Raw genomic sequence first — 22,784 nt, forward strand, 5'->3', positions numbered from 1 at the left:
AATTTGCCATTACAAATGAACTCAAAAGGAGCCCACTCTTCACAACGTTCACGCACCGTCAAAATGTTTATGTTTCCACCAAATTTGTGTACATATTGTCATAATATTATCACCAAATTTGTGCATTCTCTGCTTTCAGAATCTGCGCGCATAAACGCAGAAAATGGAATGGAAAGGGACTGTTTCAGTAAAAACTTGACTTTGCTGCCTCAACCTTGTACAGCGCAAGAAAAATGACGAGTGCCATTTGCTGAGTAAGTGAATTATTTTAACTCTTCTTCGTGTAAGCGTCATAAATATCTCGTCCTTCAAAAATTTATAGAACACTTTGTACTCAAAATAACTCCCTCTTAATGACAACAAGACTGCTGACTTACTCGTTTCACCAATGTGCACGTATTAGGCGAAATGCACGTAAAAGGAAGATAGCATGGAAGGAGGACTGGTTTACCAGTCCACAACGAAGCCAAACCGATTACGCAAGTTAAGTCGTGAGTCTTGATTTCGTAGAATTTCCATAAATTCAAAAGTAGAGAAAATGTATGTGTTGTCACTGTCGTGGAGATCACTGAAACTTGAAGAACGTACATGTAATAATTGTATAACAGCAAAGCATGTCATTCATGACTCATGACAATCTATCATTTCTCCTCGGTTGTGGACTGGTAAAACAGTTCTACTTTCATAATAATTTTCTACAAAGGTAGGAAACAGCATGAATTTCTCCTTACGCGTAGAGTTAGTCAAGTCAGTCTTACTATCATGGAGTGTTCATACTTTAAATGTCCTGATTTTTTTTAGTTACGGGGAAAAGTTTATTTGAAAGTTTATGAAGTTAAAGATAGCTATAATTTTTTTATCTATTTCCAAAAATTACACTGGACATTATTGAAACATGAAATACATGTATTCAATAAATGTATACCAATGAAGCATGCAACTTCAAGTTTTGCTTGCTAATTTTTTGGTTATTTCAATATATATATATGAACAAATTGACTTTAAATGTTTTAAAAGTTCAATATTTTTGGGCATATTTTGATTAATTTCATTTAAGATTTAATTAAGGATGGCGCTGTCACAACAAAAGCTTTCCACACAGGACGAAGCCTTGGAGATGGCAATGAGATTGCATGAGACCTGTGTACAAGATACTGGTCTGGGAGTCCAACAAATTCACATGCAAGTGCAAAATCTATGTCTAGAAATGTAAAGTTTGAAACAGGATAGGACACCTCGGCCAGAGGCGTGCGAAGAGGTATGGTGCATAAAATTCAAAGGCCAGGGGCATGACAAGGACCACTGTCTACTATTCGAGAATTACTTAGTGGGAGGAGGATCGATGCCATTAAGACCTGAGGCACAAGTAGGACCAAGCGCGGCGCCTGCACAATGGTGCACAATGGTGCACGATCTGTAAGATAGGAGGAAAACGCACTACAGATAATTGTCATCTATTGCAGAAGTATACACAGACGTCCCAACAATTGTTTTGTAATTTCTGCAGGTCAGTAGGCCACGATGAATGCACCTGTAGAAGCTATGAACTAATGATGGATCGGACTCCTGCCTACAGGGTATAAACTGAAATGCGAGCCCTTAACCCAAACGCAGGAATGACATGCGCTAGATTTCAGGGACGCGGATGAGGTCGAGGTGGAATGGGACTAGGAAGGGGTCGCAGACAACTAATTTGCTACAATTGCGGAGGGCTCGGACATTATGCCCGCGATTGTACGAATCCAACAAGAACATCATGTTTTTAATGTACTTAGTTTGATCATAAGACAGAAGACTGCCCTACCTTGATAGCAAGGCTGTGCGAAAATGGGGTACTCCAACCTCCCCCGACTCATAATTTGCAAATGATGAGGTCTGAGTCGCGCGAAGAAGACCCAAATGTAAACATAGTGCTCAGAAGCCGTATCACCACTGAAGATGATAAAGGGAAGCAGCTAGAAGAAAGTGTGTGGGTATGCAAGGTTCCTACAAAGGAACCTGAATTTGATTTAGAGCACGTGAAGGAAACATTCATGGAAGCTAAGAAGAGCTTCACGAAGGCCTCCACTTCAGGTAATAAGGATCAACAAGAATCCGAGATGGATCCTTCAATGCTCATTACTTTTTTGGAGACATGCATGAAACTGCTGCACAACAACAAGGTAATAAAAGGATTACAGGAACTTATCACTAGGTGTGCGAGGTCAGGAGAACTGCGCGTGGTCCAGAAACTTGGAAAGCATGCATTTCGCACAAGGAGGGAAATGAGATTGACTGCGCAAATCAACAAGTATGAAATGGATCGGGTAATCCTGGATCTTGAATTAGACGCGAATGTACTGCCGAAAGAAACATGGGAATGCATGGGCAAACCCACGCTACAATGGTCTCATATTCAATTGCGAATGGCAAACTAGTAAAAGATCCTCCCCATGGGGAGATTGCAAGAGGTAATGATGGATATTGAAGGTGTGAGCGCATATTGGCGGATTTCAAAGTGATAGAGATTATCGACGACAACAATCCTTATCTTGCACTACTAGGAATAGACTAGGTTATCGATATGAACAGTCATAAATATGAAGAAGCACAAAATGATTTTGAGAAAAAGTCACTATGCGTAGTAGTACCGCTAGATCCGGCTGAAGGAGCGTGATACACTGAACCAGTGCGCGACGATGATAGTGATGACGATCTTGATTGTATCTACAAGATAATCGCGCGAGAACAGGACTGGGTGAACCCAACTGCAGATGGTAGGATTTCATGGGAGCAGGAAAGCTCCTGCACTTTGGATTCAGACAAGGAAACAGAACAATGGTAGAACCGATTACACGAGATAACCATGCTTAATTGCAACATGATGGTTAGATCACTGCACTACGTGACAACAAAGGTAAGGGATCTTCCTAGGTATGACGGGTTGACAATGGTGGATGAATTCCTGGACAAATTTGAAAGCATAGTGCCAGAACAACAACAGTTCGATGTTCTGAAATGGGCACTGTGTGCACGCTCGCAAGGTGGTGGGGTACACATCAGGGAAGTTTTGAGGACTGGTGCGGATGTAGAAGGATGATGCGCCTATGATTTGGGAAACCGCAGATGCGGCGAGTAGACAAGTATGATGGACGGGATGATCCACATACAAACCTCGTGAAATGGACCAAGGTCTACGGGGAAGAGCCACAGCCTGAATGGGTACATTTATTTTATCATACCTTAGATGTCATACCCATGAATTGGTATACTGAGACGGAGCTCCGCCATGGTATGAGCGAATGAGATATCTTGTGCGAGAGATTTTTGTTAATTTTCACATTTGAAGATCATTGGTGGGATACTGTTGACAATGCACTACAGGCAGTAAAAGCAACTATTTTTAAAATACCCTAGGAGCCAATGGAGGTACTTCACCCAGAATGGGCGACACAGCTGAGCTGCGCACTGGAGTGTTACAATGTAACTGTTGAGGAGGATGATGGGGACCCATGAAATATTAACATTCCAGAAATGGAAGGTTGTCGCGAGGTTCGCGGACCATTGATTGAGGACCCCAACATAACCACACCGCTAAAAAAAAAGTAGGTAAACATTAGAATGGAGGCGGAGCCAAAGTATGCAACGCTTGGGGACTATTGGGATGATGCCACAGTGGATAAGGTCACTGCGTTACTCCACGAATACCCAGACTTGTTCCCAACCAAAATTAAGGACTAAAAGGAGATCATTAGCGACTTAGGGATGATGAAGATCACCATAATACCCGACGTGAATCCAGTTAAGTAGCGACCTTACTGCTTGAATCTGAAATATAAGGAAAAGGTTCGTGAAGAATTAGACAAAATGCTTGCAGCCGGAGTTATTGAGCCAGTGGAAGAATTTGATTGGGGAGTCATATGGTAGTACACGAGAAAAAGAAAAAAGGAAAAATAAGAATATGCGTGGACCTTAGGAAGCTGAACGATGCCTATATACACGATCCATTTCCGACACCATTCACAGATGAAGTACTGCAGAATGTTGGCGGTCAAGAAGCATACTCATTCACTGATGGGTTCTCAAGGTACCATCAAATCAAGATCATGCCGGATGACAAGAGCAAAACGACCTTCGCAACAGTATGGGGCTGCTTTCAATACACCGTTATGCCATTTGGATTGAAGAACACGCCAGCCATGTTTTCGCGCATCGTTGTGGCTACGTTCAAAGAGTACATCCACAAGTTCTTGGAGGTCTATTTAGATGATTGGACTGTCTTTGGATTAGTTAAGCACCATGTAGCAAGCTTATGCTTGATGCTGGATACTTACCATCGACACCAGATTACGCTGAACCTTAAGAAGTGCACATTCCTCGTTCCATTTGGAAACTTGCTGGGACATGTGGTCTGCAAACAAGGACTGATGGTGGACCCTGCAAAGATTATCGTTCTTCTAAATTTGAAAGTACCACGAAGTGTTAAACAACTACGCACTACCTTAGGACACACAGAATACTATAGGAAGATCATCAAAAGTTATGCCCAAATAACAATGTTGATGGAAAAGATATTGAAAAAGGATGTTACATATTGATGGAATGATGATTGCATGAAGAGTTTGGATGTCCTAAAAGGGAAACTCGCCTCCGCTCTAATCCTGGTCTTCCCAAAATGGGTTGTGGAATTTCATGTACATGTTGATGCATCGCGCATTGAACTGGGAGCAGTACTCACACAGGAGGGCGTGGATCACCCGATCGCATTGGCAAGTCAGAGATTGTCCAAAGAAAAAAAAAATATTCCACCACCGAGTGTGAGGGGTTAGCGGTGGTGTACGCGCTCCAAAAATACCAACACTATTTACTTGGAGGACATTTCAAGATGTATACCAACCATTCAGCATTGAAATACTTGGTCAATAAGCCTGTGTTGGGGGGGCGCATATGTAGATGTCTCTTACTGTTCTAAGAATATGATTTTGAGGTCATACTCAAGTTGTGACGCTTGAATGTAGGACCAGATTACTTGTCACGAATTAAGACGGGCGAGGAACCCATAAGTTTGGAGGAAGGACTACCTAATGCACAACTCTTTGCAGTGCGTGTCGCAGACAACCACTTCGAAGATATAATCCCTTTTTTGACAACAGGTACTGTGTCGAAGGAATACTCAGTCCAACAGAGAAAGGAATTGGTGGTGCATACGGCGGACTTTTTTGTCATCACGAGGCACCTATACAAAATGGGAAATGATGAGATATTGGGAAGGTACGTACTTGAATCTGAACGAGGTTAGATCCTCACAGAAGCACATGGGGGCACTGTAGGAGGACACTATGCACGACGCCCGACTGCACAGAAAATTCTTCGGGCAGGGTTATGGTGGCCAACCTTGCACCAGGATTTGAAAGCGCACTACAAGGCTTGTGATATATGTCAAAGGACTAGAAAACCCTTGCAGAGGGACGAGATGTGTTAAATCCACAAATTACACTGCAGTCGTTTTAAAAATGGGCAACTCACTTTGTGGGACTGATCAAACCTTAGGGAAAGACGGGCGCGCACTACATCATCACTGTGACGGAGTACCTGACACGATGGGTGGAAGCGCAACCGGTCAAATACTGCACGGCCGCTATGGCTGCAAAGTTTTTGTTCAAAAACATGTTGACCCGATTTGACTGTCCGAAAATATTAATGAGTGATTGCAGAACACATTTCCTGCATGAAACCATCAGCGTGATCATAGAAGAGTTCGAAGTGTATCATCATAAAAGTACATCGTACCACCCATAAGCTAATGGGACAATAGAGGGATTCAACAAAATATTGGAGGCTGCACTGACCAAAGTGTGCAACGCACAACGAAATGATTGGGACTTGCGCATACCTATCATACTATGGGCTTACAGGACAACGTGCAATAAATTGATGGGACAGACACCTTTCCGGTTAGTTTATGGCATGGAAGTTGTCATGCAGATGGAATACATAGTACCTAGTCTATGAATAGTAGCGCTCACGGGGATGACAGACTGCGAAACTCTAGAGGAAAGGCTTGTTCAATTGGAAGAAATCGAGGAGAAATGGTTTTTGGCTAGATTTCATCAGTAGGTACAAAAGCAAGGTGAAAAAGCCTAGCACAACCACCATATGAAGTTGCGCAACTTCAAGGTAAATGACTTCATGTTCATGTATGACAGTAAGTTTGAAAAATTTCCGGGAAAATTCATAATGCACTAGCTGGGACCATACGTGGTTAAGGAGGTCACAAACGAAGGCGCGCTCCAGCTAGTCAAACTAAATGGAGAACCCTTCACAGGCAAAGTAAACGGCAGTCGCTTGAAGCCATACATGGGTGGACTGGCTATTTGACTAACCGACCAAAGCACAGTCTTCGCAACCTGAGGAGCCAGACAAGGGCGTGGGACTACAAACATACGCAGTAGATGCCGCTATAGATATAAGGACCAATTCAGACACAGAGGTCTTAGAAGAAAAAATGCAGCAGGTTCAGCAGACAGTAGCTCAGTGCGCTGCCGACATTCAAGCCATTCAGGACTAGCTGGAGGGACTCTACGCCAAGATCGCCACGTCGACAGAGTGACTCGAGGACGAGTCATGATGTTTGTGTTGGGGGCCTGTTGGGCATGGAATCCCCCCACAACATGTTTTGGGGCTCAAAGCCCAAGTTTTGAGTATTATTGTTGAAAATACTTTGTGAATTACAGGCGCGGAGCACAAATTATATGTTAGATTCATAGGGTTGTCCGCCCTAAGTTTTGAATGTAGTGTCGCCCTAAGTTGTAAAGATAATTAGAAATAGATAGAGGAATGAATGGAGTCGAGAAGATAACGAGCATAGAGTAAAGGTCTAAGTGCCTTGGGTCGTAGTAGTAGGAAGATGCTATGCAGCTGAGTGTGCAGAGGCCTAGTAGAGTCCACAACTGAGTGCGTGGACCCCTGTAGCTGAGCACGCAGGGTAGAGTCAAGTTTGCAACCAATGAAGAAGAATAATAAAGAGAAGTTTAATTCCAAATCTTGTGTATTTTTTTTGAGTTATTATATGGTTGATATATTTTGCAATTATACTGTTTTATTTATCGCGCGCACTAGTATGAATGGTGAGCATTGTTAAGTATAACTAAACACATGCAGATAACCTAAGTGATCAACTAATATTGGGTTAATAATAAGGGATTGGGTACTAACATGGATCAAGTCCCGAGTAGGGATGCGCGAAGACAACATCATTGGTTGCGAGGTACTGATAGGTGCGCGTAGCGACGTGCGCGCAGGATCAAACCGCGGACCACCGAAAATCATCAGACATCTCTAGGGTGCAGAAACCTAGTTCTAGCACCCTCCCATACTACTTCAGGTGAGACCTCAGTCCGCGCTAGGTAGACTGTTACCGAAAGGGCCAGTAGTACCGGGATTTGTTTGGCTAAGTCACCTCTGAACCTGGGTCAGGCCACTAGAAGCCAATAGTTGCGTCCATGCTGTGTCTACTATCTATATGATTTTGGTTTTTCCATGCTTGTTCATTGAGTTCGCTTTACTCTGAGTATGTGAATACCTACCTCAATGATGATTATTGATATACATTTGCATTATAATCCTTGATTGTTCCCTGTAGGTTTCCAGCCATTGGCTCTGATCCAATCCTTGGAATGATAAAGCACTTCAATCTTTTAAAACTTATTTTACAAACTTCGCACTTAAGGGGACAATCTGTTACATGTCAATTTGTCACCATGACACTTGATCAATTTATGGGTCTTTTTACCATCAGCGAAAATGTTTGAATGAAATCCCTTAGAATTCAAACAACTAAAAATATCTTGCAGTAGATGACAAAATTTGGGGAAAATAGTAGTCACATCTTGTTAAGTTTCACCTGTGCTGATTTTCCTAGCTTTTTCTGCACATTCGCTAGAATTAACTATGAGAACAGTGTAACAATGCACTCTGTCTACCATTATAAACCCGCGCAGGTGAATTCAAGAAAGTAAGAATAAAAATGTACATTCTAGAAACATAGTTGGTTGAATATTTCCCAACTGAAAGCTTCCATGTGATGACTATTTGAACTATAACTCTCAGATGATGCATCTTAATCCCTTTCCTCATGGAAACATAATCCCTCAATTAAGGGGTCTCATCCTCCTCTTTTGGATTTGAAACTTTTTCCTCTTGGCCTATAAAGTGACTAGAGGGTAGAGGGATTAAGAAGGTCAAAACTTAGAGAAGATAAAATTATGTTGTTAGTTTGAGATTGGAAATCTTGTCATCTAAGGATGAGATTGAAGGCATCTGGGAGGAACCTCATGACATCGAGGTGAAGGTTGTAAGGCTCCTCTTTATCTTCGATTAATACAAATGAACACTTTCTCCCATTGATTTGTCTTATTGGAATGATGAATGGTATATAATTGGTTATAATTTTTATTAAGGCAAATTCAATTCCCAATTTCCTTAATCATTAGGTTAAGATTTGTTTGAATTATTATATCGCATATGCTTTTGATCCTTTTATGGTCTATGATTGCAGGTCTTGTCAAGTATTAAGGAGTTACATCCAGTCACAACAAGGTTTCTTCATCGAGAATTTCGTGAAATAGGTAAGAGGCTCATCCATTAGCCTTAATTCTTATAATTCAAAAAGGTCCAACTTAGGGAAAGAGTCAATTCAATTGTCTTGCTTGTTTCTAGTTTCCATCAAGGATCTAAGGAGATCGCTCTTGTCCACAAGAGGGATTTTTCTAGTACAACATATAGTATTCATGATGTGGCATCCAACATGGTTCCCATGTCACCCTGAAAATAACATCCCAGAAGAAACCAAGGGAGTGCTTTAAGAAACCATTAGGGTGAGGTTTCTCGGGTGATGTGGTACGTAAAGGAACATAGGCGTTTTCATGTATGAATAGGAGATGCTGGGTAATAAAGGAATATGATACTTAGGAGTCTAAATCACCATAGCGATAAAATCTTAGGAGTAACCAAAGGAGATCCCGCAGAAATCTTTGGGGAAATTATTTCGAGGCTACGTGGAAGGTAAAAGGGCAGGGTGAAGTGTGCGGAGAGAGGAAATACGAGTGGAAAGGGTGCCCACTAGTTCATTTCATTCCTCCTATAAAATCCTGGAAGAAATGAGAGGGACTCCTAAGGAAACCTTCAGGGTAATCCTTCTTGGGTTAAGTGGCAAGTGGGCCATAGTTAAATGCATGTGAGTATTTATTTCATATATTATATATGGTAAGTCTCAACTACGATTGTTTTATGAGTTCAATCTTATTAATATATACATACAAGTCTTTTCCAGGATGATTATTAAAACAAAATAACACCAAACTTTATAAAAATAAAAATGAAAACACTAGAAACTTAGGAATTTGAATTTTTTGGGGTTTTTTCAGTTTCATTTTATTTTTTAGGTAGATTTTAGAAGAAAGGATCCCTATTTTTATTATGATTTAAATACAAAACATGGGAGTTGTTGTTTTACTGCAACAGGTTGTCACACATAATATATATTGAGAAGGTGCTAAATAAGCTCAAGACAAAGGATGCCAAACCTATTGGTACACCCTTAGCAATCCACTTCAAACTCAATGTTGATTTGTGCCCTTCTGATGACAACTAGGAAATGAGTAAAATCCCATATGCTTCAACAATTGACAACTTGATGTATGCCATGGTATGTACTTAACTAGATATTGCATATGCAATGGGATTGGTAAGGAGATTCATTGTAAATTCAAGCAAACAACCATTGGAAATCGGTAAAGTATATTTTAAGATATCTTAAGGGTACTAGTCATTATTGTTTCTATTTTGGTAATAATAATAATGTTATGCTTTAAGCTTATATAGATGCAATATCGCTAAATATTATGACATTAGAAATTATTCAACCACTGGTTATTTATATACTTCGCAATTGCAAGAGTGTCTTAGGTGTCTAGACTGCAAAAGGTGGTAGTCCTCTCCATAACAGAGACACAATACATAGCTTCCATGGAAGCATGCAAAGCGTTTTTGTGGTTGCAGCGAATTCTTAGGAGTGTTGTGAATAAAATAATAAAAATATGCAATGCATTTTGAAAGTCATAGTGTTATTCAGTTAGCAAAAAACCTAAAAGATTATTCTAAGACAAAGCACATTGATTTGAGATATAATTGGATTTCTATGTGCTAGATGATGGAGTACTATAATTGGAGAAAATACACAATAAAGATAATCCAATTGATATGTTAATAAATATTTTTCCAAGGGATAATCATGATTTTTGTAGAACCTTGGTTGGGCTAATACAAATTTGATGAAAGGCATCTTGGGAAAGGACTAGTAGTAAGCTGGTAGAAACAATAGCAACAAAATTCACTCGAGTTTCTATTTGGTCTCAAGTGGGAGATTGTTAGATGTGAGACCAAATTGTGTGTGTGTCTATCTATCTATATATATATATATATATATATATATATATATATATTCACGCCTATAGTATGCTACAAAAGGAGAGACCAAATTATATATATATATGTATATGTATATGTATATGTATATGTATATGTATATGTATATGTATATGTATATATATATATATATATATATATATATATATATATATATATATATATATATATATATATATTCACACCTATAGTATGCTACAAAAGGAGTCAATTGAGCTACGATTTTTTAGACACAAGGAATTGGTAATCTATGGCATTGGCTCATGTTATTAGCCCATGGTATGATAACAAATCCTATTTTAAGTTTAGGAATCCGCCATGGTAAAATCAGTGTATGAGTGAGAAGTAAAATGTTAGTGGATGTATATATTTTCATTTGTTGATTAAATAATACTACTAATCATTTCCTATGGTTTTTACCATTATAGGCTTTCCAAGTAAATCTTGTGTATTGTGGTAAATTTGATTGTTAATTATCTTTTAATTTTATTTTATTTTTATAATTTTTTTTTAATATTTAAAACTTTTCCACCATAAATTTGTTAGAACCACAAATTTAGGTTTTGCATAATCTAAATGATCAATAATTTTTCAAAGTGATGAATCCATTTATATAATAAAAACAAAATTTTCATTTTTTTCTAATTCGATAGAAATATTTAAAAGTTATAGATTTAAATTGTTTAATACAGATATATTTTTTTAATGATTGTATTCATTTATATGTTCAAAAATTTATTTTGAAAAACAAAAAAATCATAATCTTACTTAAAAAAAATTATATTAATGAATTTAAAAAGAAAATATTATTAGAAATCACTCTTTTATAAACAAATAGCACATGATTACTCGCACCTAAAATCGTTCACGTTGCACCATGCCCTTCCAAGGAACTAAATTCCAATTGTTCATTTGAAGTCAATGCATCAAGGAGGGATGGCGTTGGATTCTCCCAACAGTGCAGTGAAGTGCCATTGTTCAACTATATCTGCTCCGACTTTCTGACGAATTCTACACAACTAAACCCGAGTCCGCTCATTTCAACTGCAGACCGATCTCGTTTGCTCAATATCGAATCCTGATACAATGAAGGTTCTGGTAACGAAGGTTAACTCGGATCATGCTTTTGTTCAGTGGGTACCAATAATGGATTTGACAGCCGACCGTGATATTAACAACTGTGTAAAGAGAAAAGTTAAAGTCAATACGCGTGTTACTTTGATTGGATAACCACAAAAGGGGCGAAGTTTCCTCTCCCCTTAAACACACCTTCATTATAAAAAAGACACCTTCAGTGGAATCATTCGGTCTTGTGAGGTCTCATACAGGAGGGATCGCAACACAGTTGGGAGAAAAGGCCGAGCGGAAAAGCATATGATAAAAACCTTCAACGTCAAACAACCATCAGTCCAAATCCTTCTGCTGTGCAAACATTTGGTTGACAGATGGAGAAATTAAGTTATGGTAAATGGGGTGGTTGGATAGCCACAGTGGTTGTGCTCTTGCGTTTATTCACTGCCATTACTGCCCAACCAGGTATGTAATGGAACACTAAGTGCGCTCTTACCTGTTGTGTTGGAGTATTTCCGTTTCGTCTAACTTTTTAACACCGTCCGTCTTATAATCGTCGTTTGATATCCTGGTTTTTTTTGAAGAATGAAAGAAAAAAAGTAACTTTTATATAAAAAAGAGAGTACAGGTTACATAGTTGTTTTTCTGATCAGATCATGCTGTTCCAAGTAGATATATGAAACTCTAGAAACATATCAAACAACTGCAGATATATGCCTTGAAAATAAAATAGCTTATCATATCAAAAAGCTAATCCTTCAGCAGATATGATCAACCATAGATAGTGTATATGAAACTGTAAATGAGGAATAGAGGACCAATGTCGGTTCATAAACTGAAGTAGAAAAATCAAAGAGAGCAGATTCTACGAAGCAAGTGTACGGCCAGAATCAGTCCTGAAATCATGATTGAACGCAGCATAGTGAATGACTCCTGGAGCTGAATCAACTCGTCTTTTTGAAAACATATCCGCGATAAGGTTCTGTTCCCGTAGATGTGCTGAAAGGCTCGCACCACTCTGCGAGCTTCATCCAATTTGCCAACAAGGGAGGGTGGAATCGGGAGAGCCCTTGACCCAATTAATGGATTTTTTTAGAATTTTGAGAAACTTGAAAATCTTTGATGTTGAACCAATTTGCAGTGAAGAGAACTCCCCATTATGCAATGATTTCCGTCTTGTTGTTGGTACCTCTCATCCTTCCCCCACCAGAAATGATAATAGCAGCCAGGTTCAGTGACTATGAAAACGCCACAACCGCATTGTCTATTAAAACAGGCACTATCGAAAAAACCAACCAGAAACTTTTGCCACACATCCTCTCTTTTAATCTTCCTCGGTTTCTGAACAGTTTTCTTGGAGCTAATTTCTAAGAAGTAAACCACAACCCCCAACATTGTAGTACTTACATCCACCCTTATATGTTCAAATATCTTAAGATTCCTACAATGCTAAATGCCCTCTATAATATAAAAAGAAGATAATGTACATAACTCATTATGTGTCTCAAAGCAAAGTTTGAGACATTTATCCAGTGAATCATTATTCCAATCCACCTCAATCTCCAAGGCATGTAAGACTGTTCCATACTTCTGTAGAAATTGGGCACCTCAATAAAAGGTGCATCACATCCTCTGAATGCTGCATACGAAGGAGGCATATACTGTTCCTATAATGTTCAACGAACACATTTTTTCATATTTGGTCAGCAAGAGGTTGGTTTGTTCATTACTCCTTTTGGTGGTGTGCAGGATTTCTGAGTATCAGTTGTGGAGGCAAAACGAATGCCACGGCGGAAAACAATATAACATGGGTAACTGATGCTCATTACATAGACGTCGGTGAGTCAGCAGACATAGGGGACGCCAGTGAACAAGCCTCTGGTTCTTACTTGCATACGATGCGTTATTTCCCAAAGCCTCTTAACAAGTCTTGCTATCAGTTACCAGTCGCCCCTGATGTGCCTCACCTCTTGAGATTATGGTTCGCCATAGGAAATTTCAGAGGATATAATCGCTCCTTATATAACTTCACTTTCTCTATTGAGACAGTGGATATGCTGGCTTCGCGAGACGTAACAGTAGCTCTGAGTGATGCAAGTGTTTACGAATATATATTGGTTACTAAAGGCATAGAGTTGTACATTTGCCTTGTCAGAACCTCCGAGACTGATGATCCCTTTATCTCTGCTATCGAGATCAGGAGGCTCCAACATGGCATGTATAAAGACGCTCGGCCAGGAACAATCTTGTTTGCGTCAGGAAGAAATGATGTTGGTGGAAATTCGACGGTGAGGTGAGCATTTTATATTTACCCATGGAAATCAAGCCAGAAGAATTAAACCATATTAAATTTAAATCTCGCACTTCCACCTGCAATGAGACTTATTGATATTTGAACTAATTTTGATACATTCCGGTTGAGCAGTTGCAATCTTTACGTGCATAGCTTTTTGTGGTTGATTAATTAGCAGGTATCCTCACGACAAATTCGACCGCATCTGGACACCCTCAGCCGGAATAGACTATGATGCTGTCTATGCATCTTATTTACAGAAGATAAGTTCAAACAAGCCTATTTCAACAACCAATACCGAAAACCATCCTCCAGCCGCTGTCTTGGAAACTGCGTGTGTCGTAAACAGCTCGGACATCTTTTCATTGCAACAACCGATACCACCACTGCAACAATATGGGAAACACATATTACTGTTTTTCTATTTTGCAGAGATCGAGCCGTTGAATATGTCTAAAGCGAGATCTTTTTCAGTCGTCATAGACGGTGAATCAATGCAAGAAAACATTACTTTGGTAGGAAATTATTCCACTCAAGAGATTAGAATCCAATCAAATAGTTCACCAACTTTTTTTAAACTTCTTGAGGGCCATGACTCCACCCTTCCTATAATCAATGCATTTGAGTATTACGAGGTAGTTTCGTCGGACGTGGCAACATTTCAGGATGACAGTAAGACTTGCACCCAATAAATTTCTTATAAGTAAATTACCGATATTATTTATAATCGATGGCTAACCAAGTTTTCAAAGTGCAGTTGACGCTCTTAACGCTATCAAAAGAAGATTTGACATAAAAGATTGGATTTCTCCTGATCCTTGCTATTTGGTACCCTGGCACGGAATTGGCTGTGGTAGCAGCTTCGACGGAGTAACAATTTTTGAAATGTAAGTTAAATTTTTCGATTACACATGTGTTTACCGCTAAAATCGTGAAATCATGAGCCATGCATATAGGAAAAATGGTAACATGCCACGATGATACTGTTGTTGCCAGAGATTTGGCGGGAAGGAATCTTACAGGATCGGTGCCTATCGATATTCAGCAGTTGAATACATTAATGAATCTGTAAGCAAAATTAGATTTTTTATTTTTTTTCTTCATTTTGTGTAACGTCGGGAAGTTTAGAGTCTAGACATATTTTTTGGTAACCTAGAGTGGTTTTTCCCAGAAGTCTTTCGAATGAGAAGGTTTAGAGTGAATACAAGGTGAAATTTTAATTTATGTTATTTAAATTAGTTTTTAATTATATAGATTTGATGGTATATATGGATTTAGTATCTGAAAAATTTTCGGGTTATTTAGATTGTGCAAGATTACCCATTAAACTTGTGATTTAAATAAATTCTTGTTGAATTTTAAAAGAAATTAAACCAAAAAATCTAACCCAAAAACTTTCAAAAAATTACACTAAAATAATTAGAAATAATTTAAGTTTGAATATTATATCAAACAACAATATCTGTGCAGCTTCTATCCATTCATCTGAATATTTTAGCAGCCGATAATCATCTATGCAGCATTTGTCATTTTGTGTTGGAATTAGCAGGTCACTTCACCATAATCAGTTAACTGGGCCAATGCCAAATCTCACCAATTTTGGGGGAATGGAAAGACTGTAAGTTTTCCCAACAAAATTTTCATTTCGTGGTTTTTTTTCTTCCTTGTGTCTTTCTATATATTTTATAGAAACAAAAATTTACTTTTAGTTACAATGCAGATATTTACAAAACAATAACCTGAATGGTACTCTTGAGTGGCTATCTGGTCTAACACTTATTCGAGAATTGTACGGCCGCCTCTTTTCTCCTTTTTCAATTTAAAGTTTTTAAGATTTTTTCAAAGTTGAATAGAATCATTTAAAATGTGTTCACAATGTTCTGGAATAATCAATCTTGTGCAACATTTAACACAAATTAAGTATTTGTGTTGAAAAGGTCACTCGACCATAATCAGTTCACTGGACCAATGCCAAATGCCAGTTTACACGACTTGGAGCGATTGTAAGTTCCTTTCCAACACAACTTTTATTCGGAGGGTTCCTTTTGTTGCTATACATATTCGTAAAACTAAAATCCGCTTCGGTGGGTTCTTTTTGTTGCTATACATGATATTCGTAAAATTAAAATCTACTTTGGTTACTATGCAGATATTTGCAAAACAATAACTTGAATGGTACTGTGGAGTGGCTATCTGGTCTAACATCTCTTCAAGAACTGTAGGCCTACCTCTTTTCTATTTAATTTTATTTAAATTTAAATAGAAATAATTATTAAGTTTTAATGGTTGATAGAGGATATTGTGAATATCATTATTAATTTTAGTGTTATTTCAGTTATAATATTTAAATGGCTTAATATTTAGTTAAATTTTATATAAAGATAATATTGAGAGTTATGTAGATATTTTGGTAGCTAGTTTTTGGGATGATTTATTAAACTTGTGAAGAAGTTAGGAATGTTTACTGTAAGGCTTTATTGGAAAAAGACCAAATATATCAACTAACTGGAAAAACAATCTATCCCATAAACTATCTTTAACTTCATAAATAAAATATATTTTTTCTCCTCTATGACATACGAAGATCTTCACAAATATGTGACATTTTTCTATGGTGGAGAGAGAATGAATATAAAAAGTGAGTTGTGAAAATTGCTACATTGTCATCTGGTGCAGAGCCGTGCCCACCTTTGAGGGCGGGCAAGGGAGATGGTGGTTTTCAATATTTGAGCAAAACGAGAAGTTATGAAATATTTTTAAAATTAGCACACTTACATTTATATTTATTGATGATGATGATGATGATGATGATTGTTAACGTCCACTGAGACCAAATAATGATCTATCGGACCTAAAAAGACAAATTATTTATTTTTGATTTAAGATTTTATTCCGATGCTCAAAAAGTTTGGAGAGAAGCCTCCCGAGTTCACTATAATTTTGGCATTGTAAAAGGCTAGAAAAGTCAGTATTGTAGCAAAGGTTGTGAAATTGAGATCTAATGTGGTTGTATGCAGGGCACTCTAAGAGGAAGTGGTTTTCATCCTCGATGCTCTTATTCTCACAAATATGGCAGATCCTTTCCATCCATGGCGTTTTAGGAACTACCCAGCGGCCAGTCTCACTATGGAGCTCATGAGAATTCGTTCTAATCTTTGCTATATTAATTTTCTTTTTTGAGCTAGTTAGAACAGAGAGATACTTTTGATCTTCAAGGGTGGGGTTGATGACCTTCTTATAATAACTTAATTTTCTTTTAGACGCTAAATCTTTCTCACACCACAATTTTTCTTTGAACTTAGAAGTAACAGTGTCTTTAATGTTATTTATGTTTTGCAAAGCATCATTCTCATTGATCTCCCAATAGTTTAACTAGGCCCTTGTGTCCTTATGCCATCCTCGGTTAAGCCTTAGGTGATTTTGGCTGGAAGTTAAAGCTAGCTTAGGAAGTCTATGATTGTCTATGTTATTGAGCTTGTGCTTGTACATCAGAAACCTGAGCATAGCTAGGCTCTCAATAGAAGAAAGCCCTGCTTCTACAAGGAGAATAGGATAGGGTGTATTACTTTTAATTTTCAGGTTATAAGTTATAAAACGCTTCTGGATTTGCTCAATCTTCCTCCATGATTCTCTGGAGATGCTGCAGCCCCAAACTTCACATCCATATAAGATAACAGGAGTGACCATATAAGTGTATTGAGTTGAAAAATGTATATCTGATATAAGTGTATTGAATTTAAAAATGTATATCAATATAGTTGTGAAAAGAAAACTAATGAGAAAAAAATGTTTTATATTTATTATTATAAGTGTATTGTGTAGGAAAATGTATATCAATATAATTGTGAAAAGAAAAATAATGAGAAAAAATTAAAATAAATTATAAATTAAATAGAATTGCTTAATTTAATGATAAGTTTAGTAATTTAAAATAAAGAAATTAAATAAGTTTAAAAATCTTAATAATTTATATAACTTTTTAAATTTTTTATTAAATTAATTAAAAAAAAGGGGTTGTGTCTTTAAGTAGGGGTGAGTTTTTTTTAGCGCTCTCTAGTTCCAAGGGTTGGGGGACTATTCAGTGGTTTTCTATTTCTTAAAAAACAAGGTATCCCAAGAAACTTGTAAGGGGGCATTTTTTCAATTTTCGAGGTCGAATTTTTCAAACAGGGTCATTTCCGTGAGGGGTCGTTTCTTTAGACAAAAAAACACAACTTTTTTTTTTAATGAAACAAAAAAAATCTTAAATTTTATGAATGGGACGATGAGATGTTTATCGAGAGGATGATGCACAAGTAGACATGGAGGAGAGACTTGATGAGACACAGATGGAGTTGGTTGGTGTGCCACTTAGCATGTTTGATAATGCAAGTGATTATGATTCATGGTAACATGGTTGATCTCGATTTATTCATGGAGTAGCTAGATGTAGAGACTAGTGGGGCATTACCTTGAGAAATTATGTTCATTTATGATTTATGATTTGATATGTTCTTCAGTTTATTTTGAATTTTATATGATATATTAAACTTAGTCTTGACTCTATAAAATTTTGTATTTCACGACTTTTATTTCAATATTTAGTGTTCATAGTTGGAACTTCAATATGGTTTAAACTTTAAACATTTATTTTCATTGTACATTGTTAGTAGTTATATTGAACAGCTACAAAATTACATATATGATGTATAACTATATGATATCATGCTTTTGGTTTTAAATTTGTTTCAAACTCCAATTAAGTAATTCATATAGACTTGTTATTTATTTTTCAAGTTGTAAGTGTTATATATTATATAATGATAAAGATAATTACACTATAAATATTAAAATATCAATGATATATGAAATATTTTTATATTTATAAATTTTTAAGACCCAACATCCCTCAAATTTCCCTAAAATTTCCTAAAAATTATGGAAAACTTTTACCTAAACCCTGCCTACATATCTCACTTGCCCCTAAAAACTTGATGATAAAAAATTAATTAAAAATATAATTTTTTCCCTAAATCATATAAATCTCATATATATATATATATATATGAGATTTATATATATATAATAAATCATATATATATATATATATATATATATATATATATAAAATTTTGTTACATGAATCTTTCTCATTAAAATTTTCAAGAGAACATTATTTATGTTTAAACAAGAATCATTTTAGAGGACCAATGCCAAATAGAATCACTTTAACCATTTTGCAGGCACTATTACTTCCGGGGTTTCTTTTATTTGGATTATTTTGCAGATATTTAAAAAAGAGAAACAACAGCTTCTCTCTTTCTTGCGCTAAATATTCTCGTCCTATTTTAATGCAGGAATATAGCAAACAATGAATTCAGCGGTGAAATCCCTGAGCGACTTCTGGTCAATTGTTCGTTAAAATTGAAGTAATAGGATACTGTTTTATATTTCTTATTTTTCTACACACCGCCAAGTTAAGATTTTGAGGTTCAGAATTTATTTTGTTTTCCACACTAAACACTTGGCCCCATATGATAATAATCAATCGAGTTAATTAATGGAAAATATCCGTCCGATGTGTTGCAGTTACTCAGGAAACCCCTACCTACGTATGACTAAGAGGAAATGCTTTCCGCACCAGTCAAATTCTCAGCCGAACCACTCAAATTCTCAGCCGAATAACAGTCGGCGGAGTAAACTGAAGGTTGTCCTCGGAATAACACTCAGCGGAATCATTGCTTTAGCATTGACAGCGCAAAAAATTATGGGGAAATGGAACCATTGGAAGGAGTGGGGTTGAAAAAGAAACAAACCCTTTTCTAAACCAAGGTCAATATTAGAATTTCTATAATATTTTTATTACCCTTCATGAAAATCCTTTCCTTATAATAAATGGAAAATGATCTGTACATGTGGATGATTTTGCAGAATACTCAATGATTGTGGTGCCAAATCCGACAAACTCCCGTGCCTTCACTCTACATGAAATAAATGTTGCCACAAAAAACTTTAGTGAGGAGATTGGACGAGGTGGATTTGGATCGGTGTTCTTTGGTGAATTGCCAGACGGAAAAGCTATAGCAGTGAAAGTGCTTTCAATGTTTTCTCGACAAGGGATTCACGAGTTCTTGAATGAGGTCATTCGTTCTCATTCTCAGATATAATAAGGTTCAATTTGTGTCCATTCTAGGAATCTCAGTTTTGGCTGCACCCTAACTATTATATATGCATCTCATCATCAACAGGTTGGTCTTCTTTCTAAAATCAATCACAGGAACCTAGTATCCTTATTGGGATACTGTAATGAAACCAAAGGAGTTATGCTGATCTACGAGCACATGTCAGGAGGTTCCCTAAGAGACCACCTTCACGGTAAATTATTTTGCTGGAAAATATGTTTCTTGCAGTCGATAGGATAGGCAAGGGTAACGACAAGTTCTTGGTCCCTGTTTTCTTGTCCAGGTCGCCGTGCAGAAAATTCGGATTTAAATTGGAAAAAAGGCTCAAAATAGCTTTAGATGCAGCGCAGGGTAACTATTTCTTTTAACGCTCATTGTTTACAGTATTGATTACGGTAAAATAGGAGTAAATCAATAAGTAACAGTATATCTAATTGGATTTCAATGCAAAGGCCTGGAATACTTGCACGTGGGTTGCAACCCGAAGATAATTCACAGGGACGTCAAGACCGCCAACATCCTTTTGGACAGCAATTTGAATGGAAAATTGGCGGATTTCGGTCTTTCAAAGATGACAATTGATGGGGAGGCTACTCATGTTACCACTGTAGTGAAAGGAACATTCGGATATCTGGATCCAGAGTATGTAACTTACTCTCTTTGCAACAATATTTTTTATTATGAGTAGAGGCAATCGTACTGTATTTGTTAATTTTTGTTGGTGACAAACTTTCACAGGTATTTCAACACTCAAATGTTGACGGAGAAGAGTGATGTGTATAGCTTTGGAGTGGTGTTGTTAGAGATATTATCCGGTAGGGCACCCATAGATACAAATTTACCTGAAGAAGAACTAAACATTGTTCGATGGGTAAGGAACCTTATTATCAATCATCCAAAATATGAATATTTAACAACACTGAGAGCAGAATATTTAGTAGTGCATCTTCTGCTAGAGACTAAGCCTAAGTATTGGCGTGGCACTTTTGCAGGTGACACCGTATCTACTAGAGACCGATGAAAATGGTGGCAAGATAATAGATGTGATAGACAAGAGGTTGTGTGGAGGTTACGACATGAAATCTGCGAGCAATGTTGCCAAAATAGCGATGAGATGTGTTCAGGCTTTACCGTCACGTAGGCCGACTGTAAGTGAGGTAGTGGCCGAACTCAAAGAGGCTATCAATGTTGAGGAGGATAAGGATTGTATTTCGATTGCAGAGGAGAATGGCATCCAAAATGGGGATGTATCGAGTGGAGTGGCGAATTCAAGTAAACGCGAAGGAATGGAGTGGACTGATAACAGCTGCAACATGCCAAATGAAGGAAGATAACTTCGCAGATACGGATCGAATGAGGGGCGAACAGGGCGCTAAACGTCTTAACCAAACTGTTTAGATGAGAGTGTGTGGTATACTTAAATTTTAATAAAGTCCTCCCATTTAATGAATATCTTAATAACCATTTGTCAATTTTGCAATCATGATATTGTCATTCTCAATCTGAAAGGTTATGAATACAATTACAGATTTACATAACTTTTGAATTTGGCGGATTAGGAGGATCTCACTCTAAAAGGGGTTTTAAGACAATATTTAAGTCAAGGTTTTAAGACAATATTTAAGACAATTTATGAGTAAATTGTCTTAAGACAAAAAAAAAAAAGTCTTAAATATTGTTTTTAAGCAGGTGTCTCAATTTATTATCTTACAAATTTGTCTTTATAAAGACAATATAGAATACATGTTTAATTTATTTTGTCTTAACTTGATACAAAAAAACTTGTAAATTGTCTTAAATATTGTCTCTAAGCGAGTGTCTCAAATTATCATCTTAAAAATGTCTTTATGAAGACAATATAAAATATATATATTATTGTCTCTTAAGAGAATTCATTCTTGTCTCTCAAGAGACAATAGCTACGAAAATTATCATCTTAAAAATGTCTTTATAAAGACAATATAAAATATATGTATTATTGTCTCTTAAGAGACAATTCATTTTTGTCTCTCAAGAGACAATAGCTATGATTAAAGACAAATTGCCTCTATAGAGACAATATATCTTTAATCCCAGTTATTGTCACTCTAAGGACAATAAAAAATTATCTTTAGAGAAAAATAAAAATAAAAAATGTGAATCTTTTTGTTTCTTCAATAACTAAATTATGTTAGGGCATGATGGAATCAAACCTCCAACCTCCTACTTGCACATGATGGAACCAAACCTCTAACCTCCTACTTGGAGGGCAAGATTTCTTCCATTGAGCTAGCACCCTTTAAATAAATGTGTTATCTTGGTAAGAAAAGATAAAATCAAACAAAAGGAATGTCATAATGTGTTATCTCAGTAATGTAGCTCAAATAAAAAGGTTCCTCCGGTCAATATGGCAATGCCATCCAAGTATTAACTTTTCCTCTCTCCAAATCCATGAGCTTTCAAAGTACCAACCTTCAATGCACCCGAGTTTGTTGACAACAACAATAGCTAAAGCTTCTTGTTCAATGTCCTCCACAATCATCAAAATGAAATACCTCCCATGGATGGCATCTTCTAATACTGTAATCATGTCTCTTGCATTTGTGATCTTCTTATCAACCAATAGAAGCTGCAATTTACAATAAATAATGATTATATTCCACTCATTGATAAGTAGAATGAAAAAGAAAACACGAACAAATAGATATTTAGCATAAGCTATGCTTAGCAATGTTCATCTTTATTTTTAATCATTAAATCAACACTCCCAATCTAATAAACAAAAAAAAGGCCTTAGGGCACAAAATATACAATTT

At 36.9% G+C, this 22,784-nt stretch overlaps 1 protein-coding gene across 1 annotated transcript; it reads left to right on the forward strand.

Annotated features, from left to right (window-relative positions):
- Nucleotides 1–11,804: 11,804 nt before the first annotated feature.
- Nucleotides 11,805–21,594, forward strand: LOC149256824 (putative LRR receptor-like serine/threonine-protein kinase At5g48740). The gene is made up of 12 exons (XM_089455473.1): nt 11,805–12,000; nt 13,285–13,828; nt 14,007–14,500; nt 14,586–14,715; nt 14,825–14,896; nt 15,378–15,446; nt 15,766–15,831; nt 15,978–16,046; nt 20,273–20,340; nt 20,442–20,631; nt 20,728–20,860; nt 20,982–21,594. The coding sequence occupies exons 1-12, from the start codon at nt 11,910–11,912 to the stop codon at nt 21,321–21,323; spliced, it is 2,268 nt and encodes a 755-aa protein (XP_089311599.1). The 5' UTR covers nt 11,805–11,909; the 3' UTR covers nt 21,324–21,594.
- Nucleotides 21,595–22,784: the final 1,190 nt, after the last annotated feature.

Source organism: Pinus tabuliformis, chromosome 7 (genome assembly GCF_031772625.1).
Source record: "Pinus tabuliformis cultivar Carrire ecotype Pingquan chromosome 7, CPIR1, whole genome shotgun sequence".
NCBI lineage: Eukaryota > Viridiplantae > Streptophyta > Pinopsida > Pinales > Pinaceae > Pinus > Pinus tabuliformis.

Excerpts from the sequence above, each read along its gene's own strand:
- LOC149256824 (XM_089455473.1), top strand. The coding sequence starts at position 11,910 with ATGGAGAAATTAAGTTATGGTAAATGGGGTGGTTGGATAGCCACAGTG. Across the intron at positions 15,447-15,765 it reads TTTGGGGGAATGGAAAGACT|GTCACTCGACCATAATCAGT; the intron begins GTAAGTTTTCCC and ends TGTGTTGAAAAG. Across the intron at positions 20,341-20,441 it reads AGCTTTAGATGCAGCGCAGG|GCCTGGAATACTTGCACGTG; the intron begins GTAACTATTTCT and ends TTCAATGCAAAG.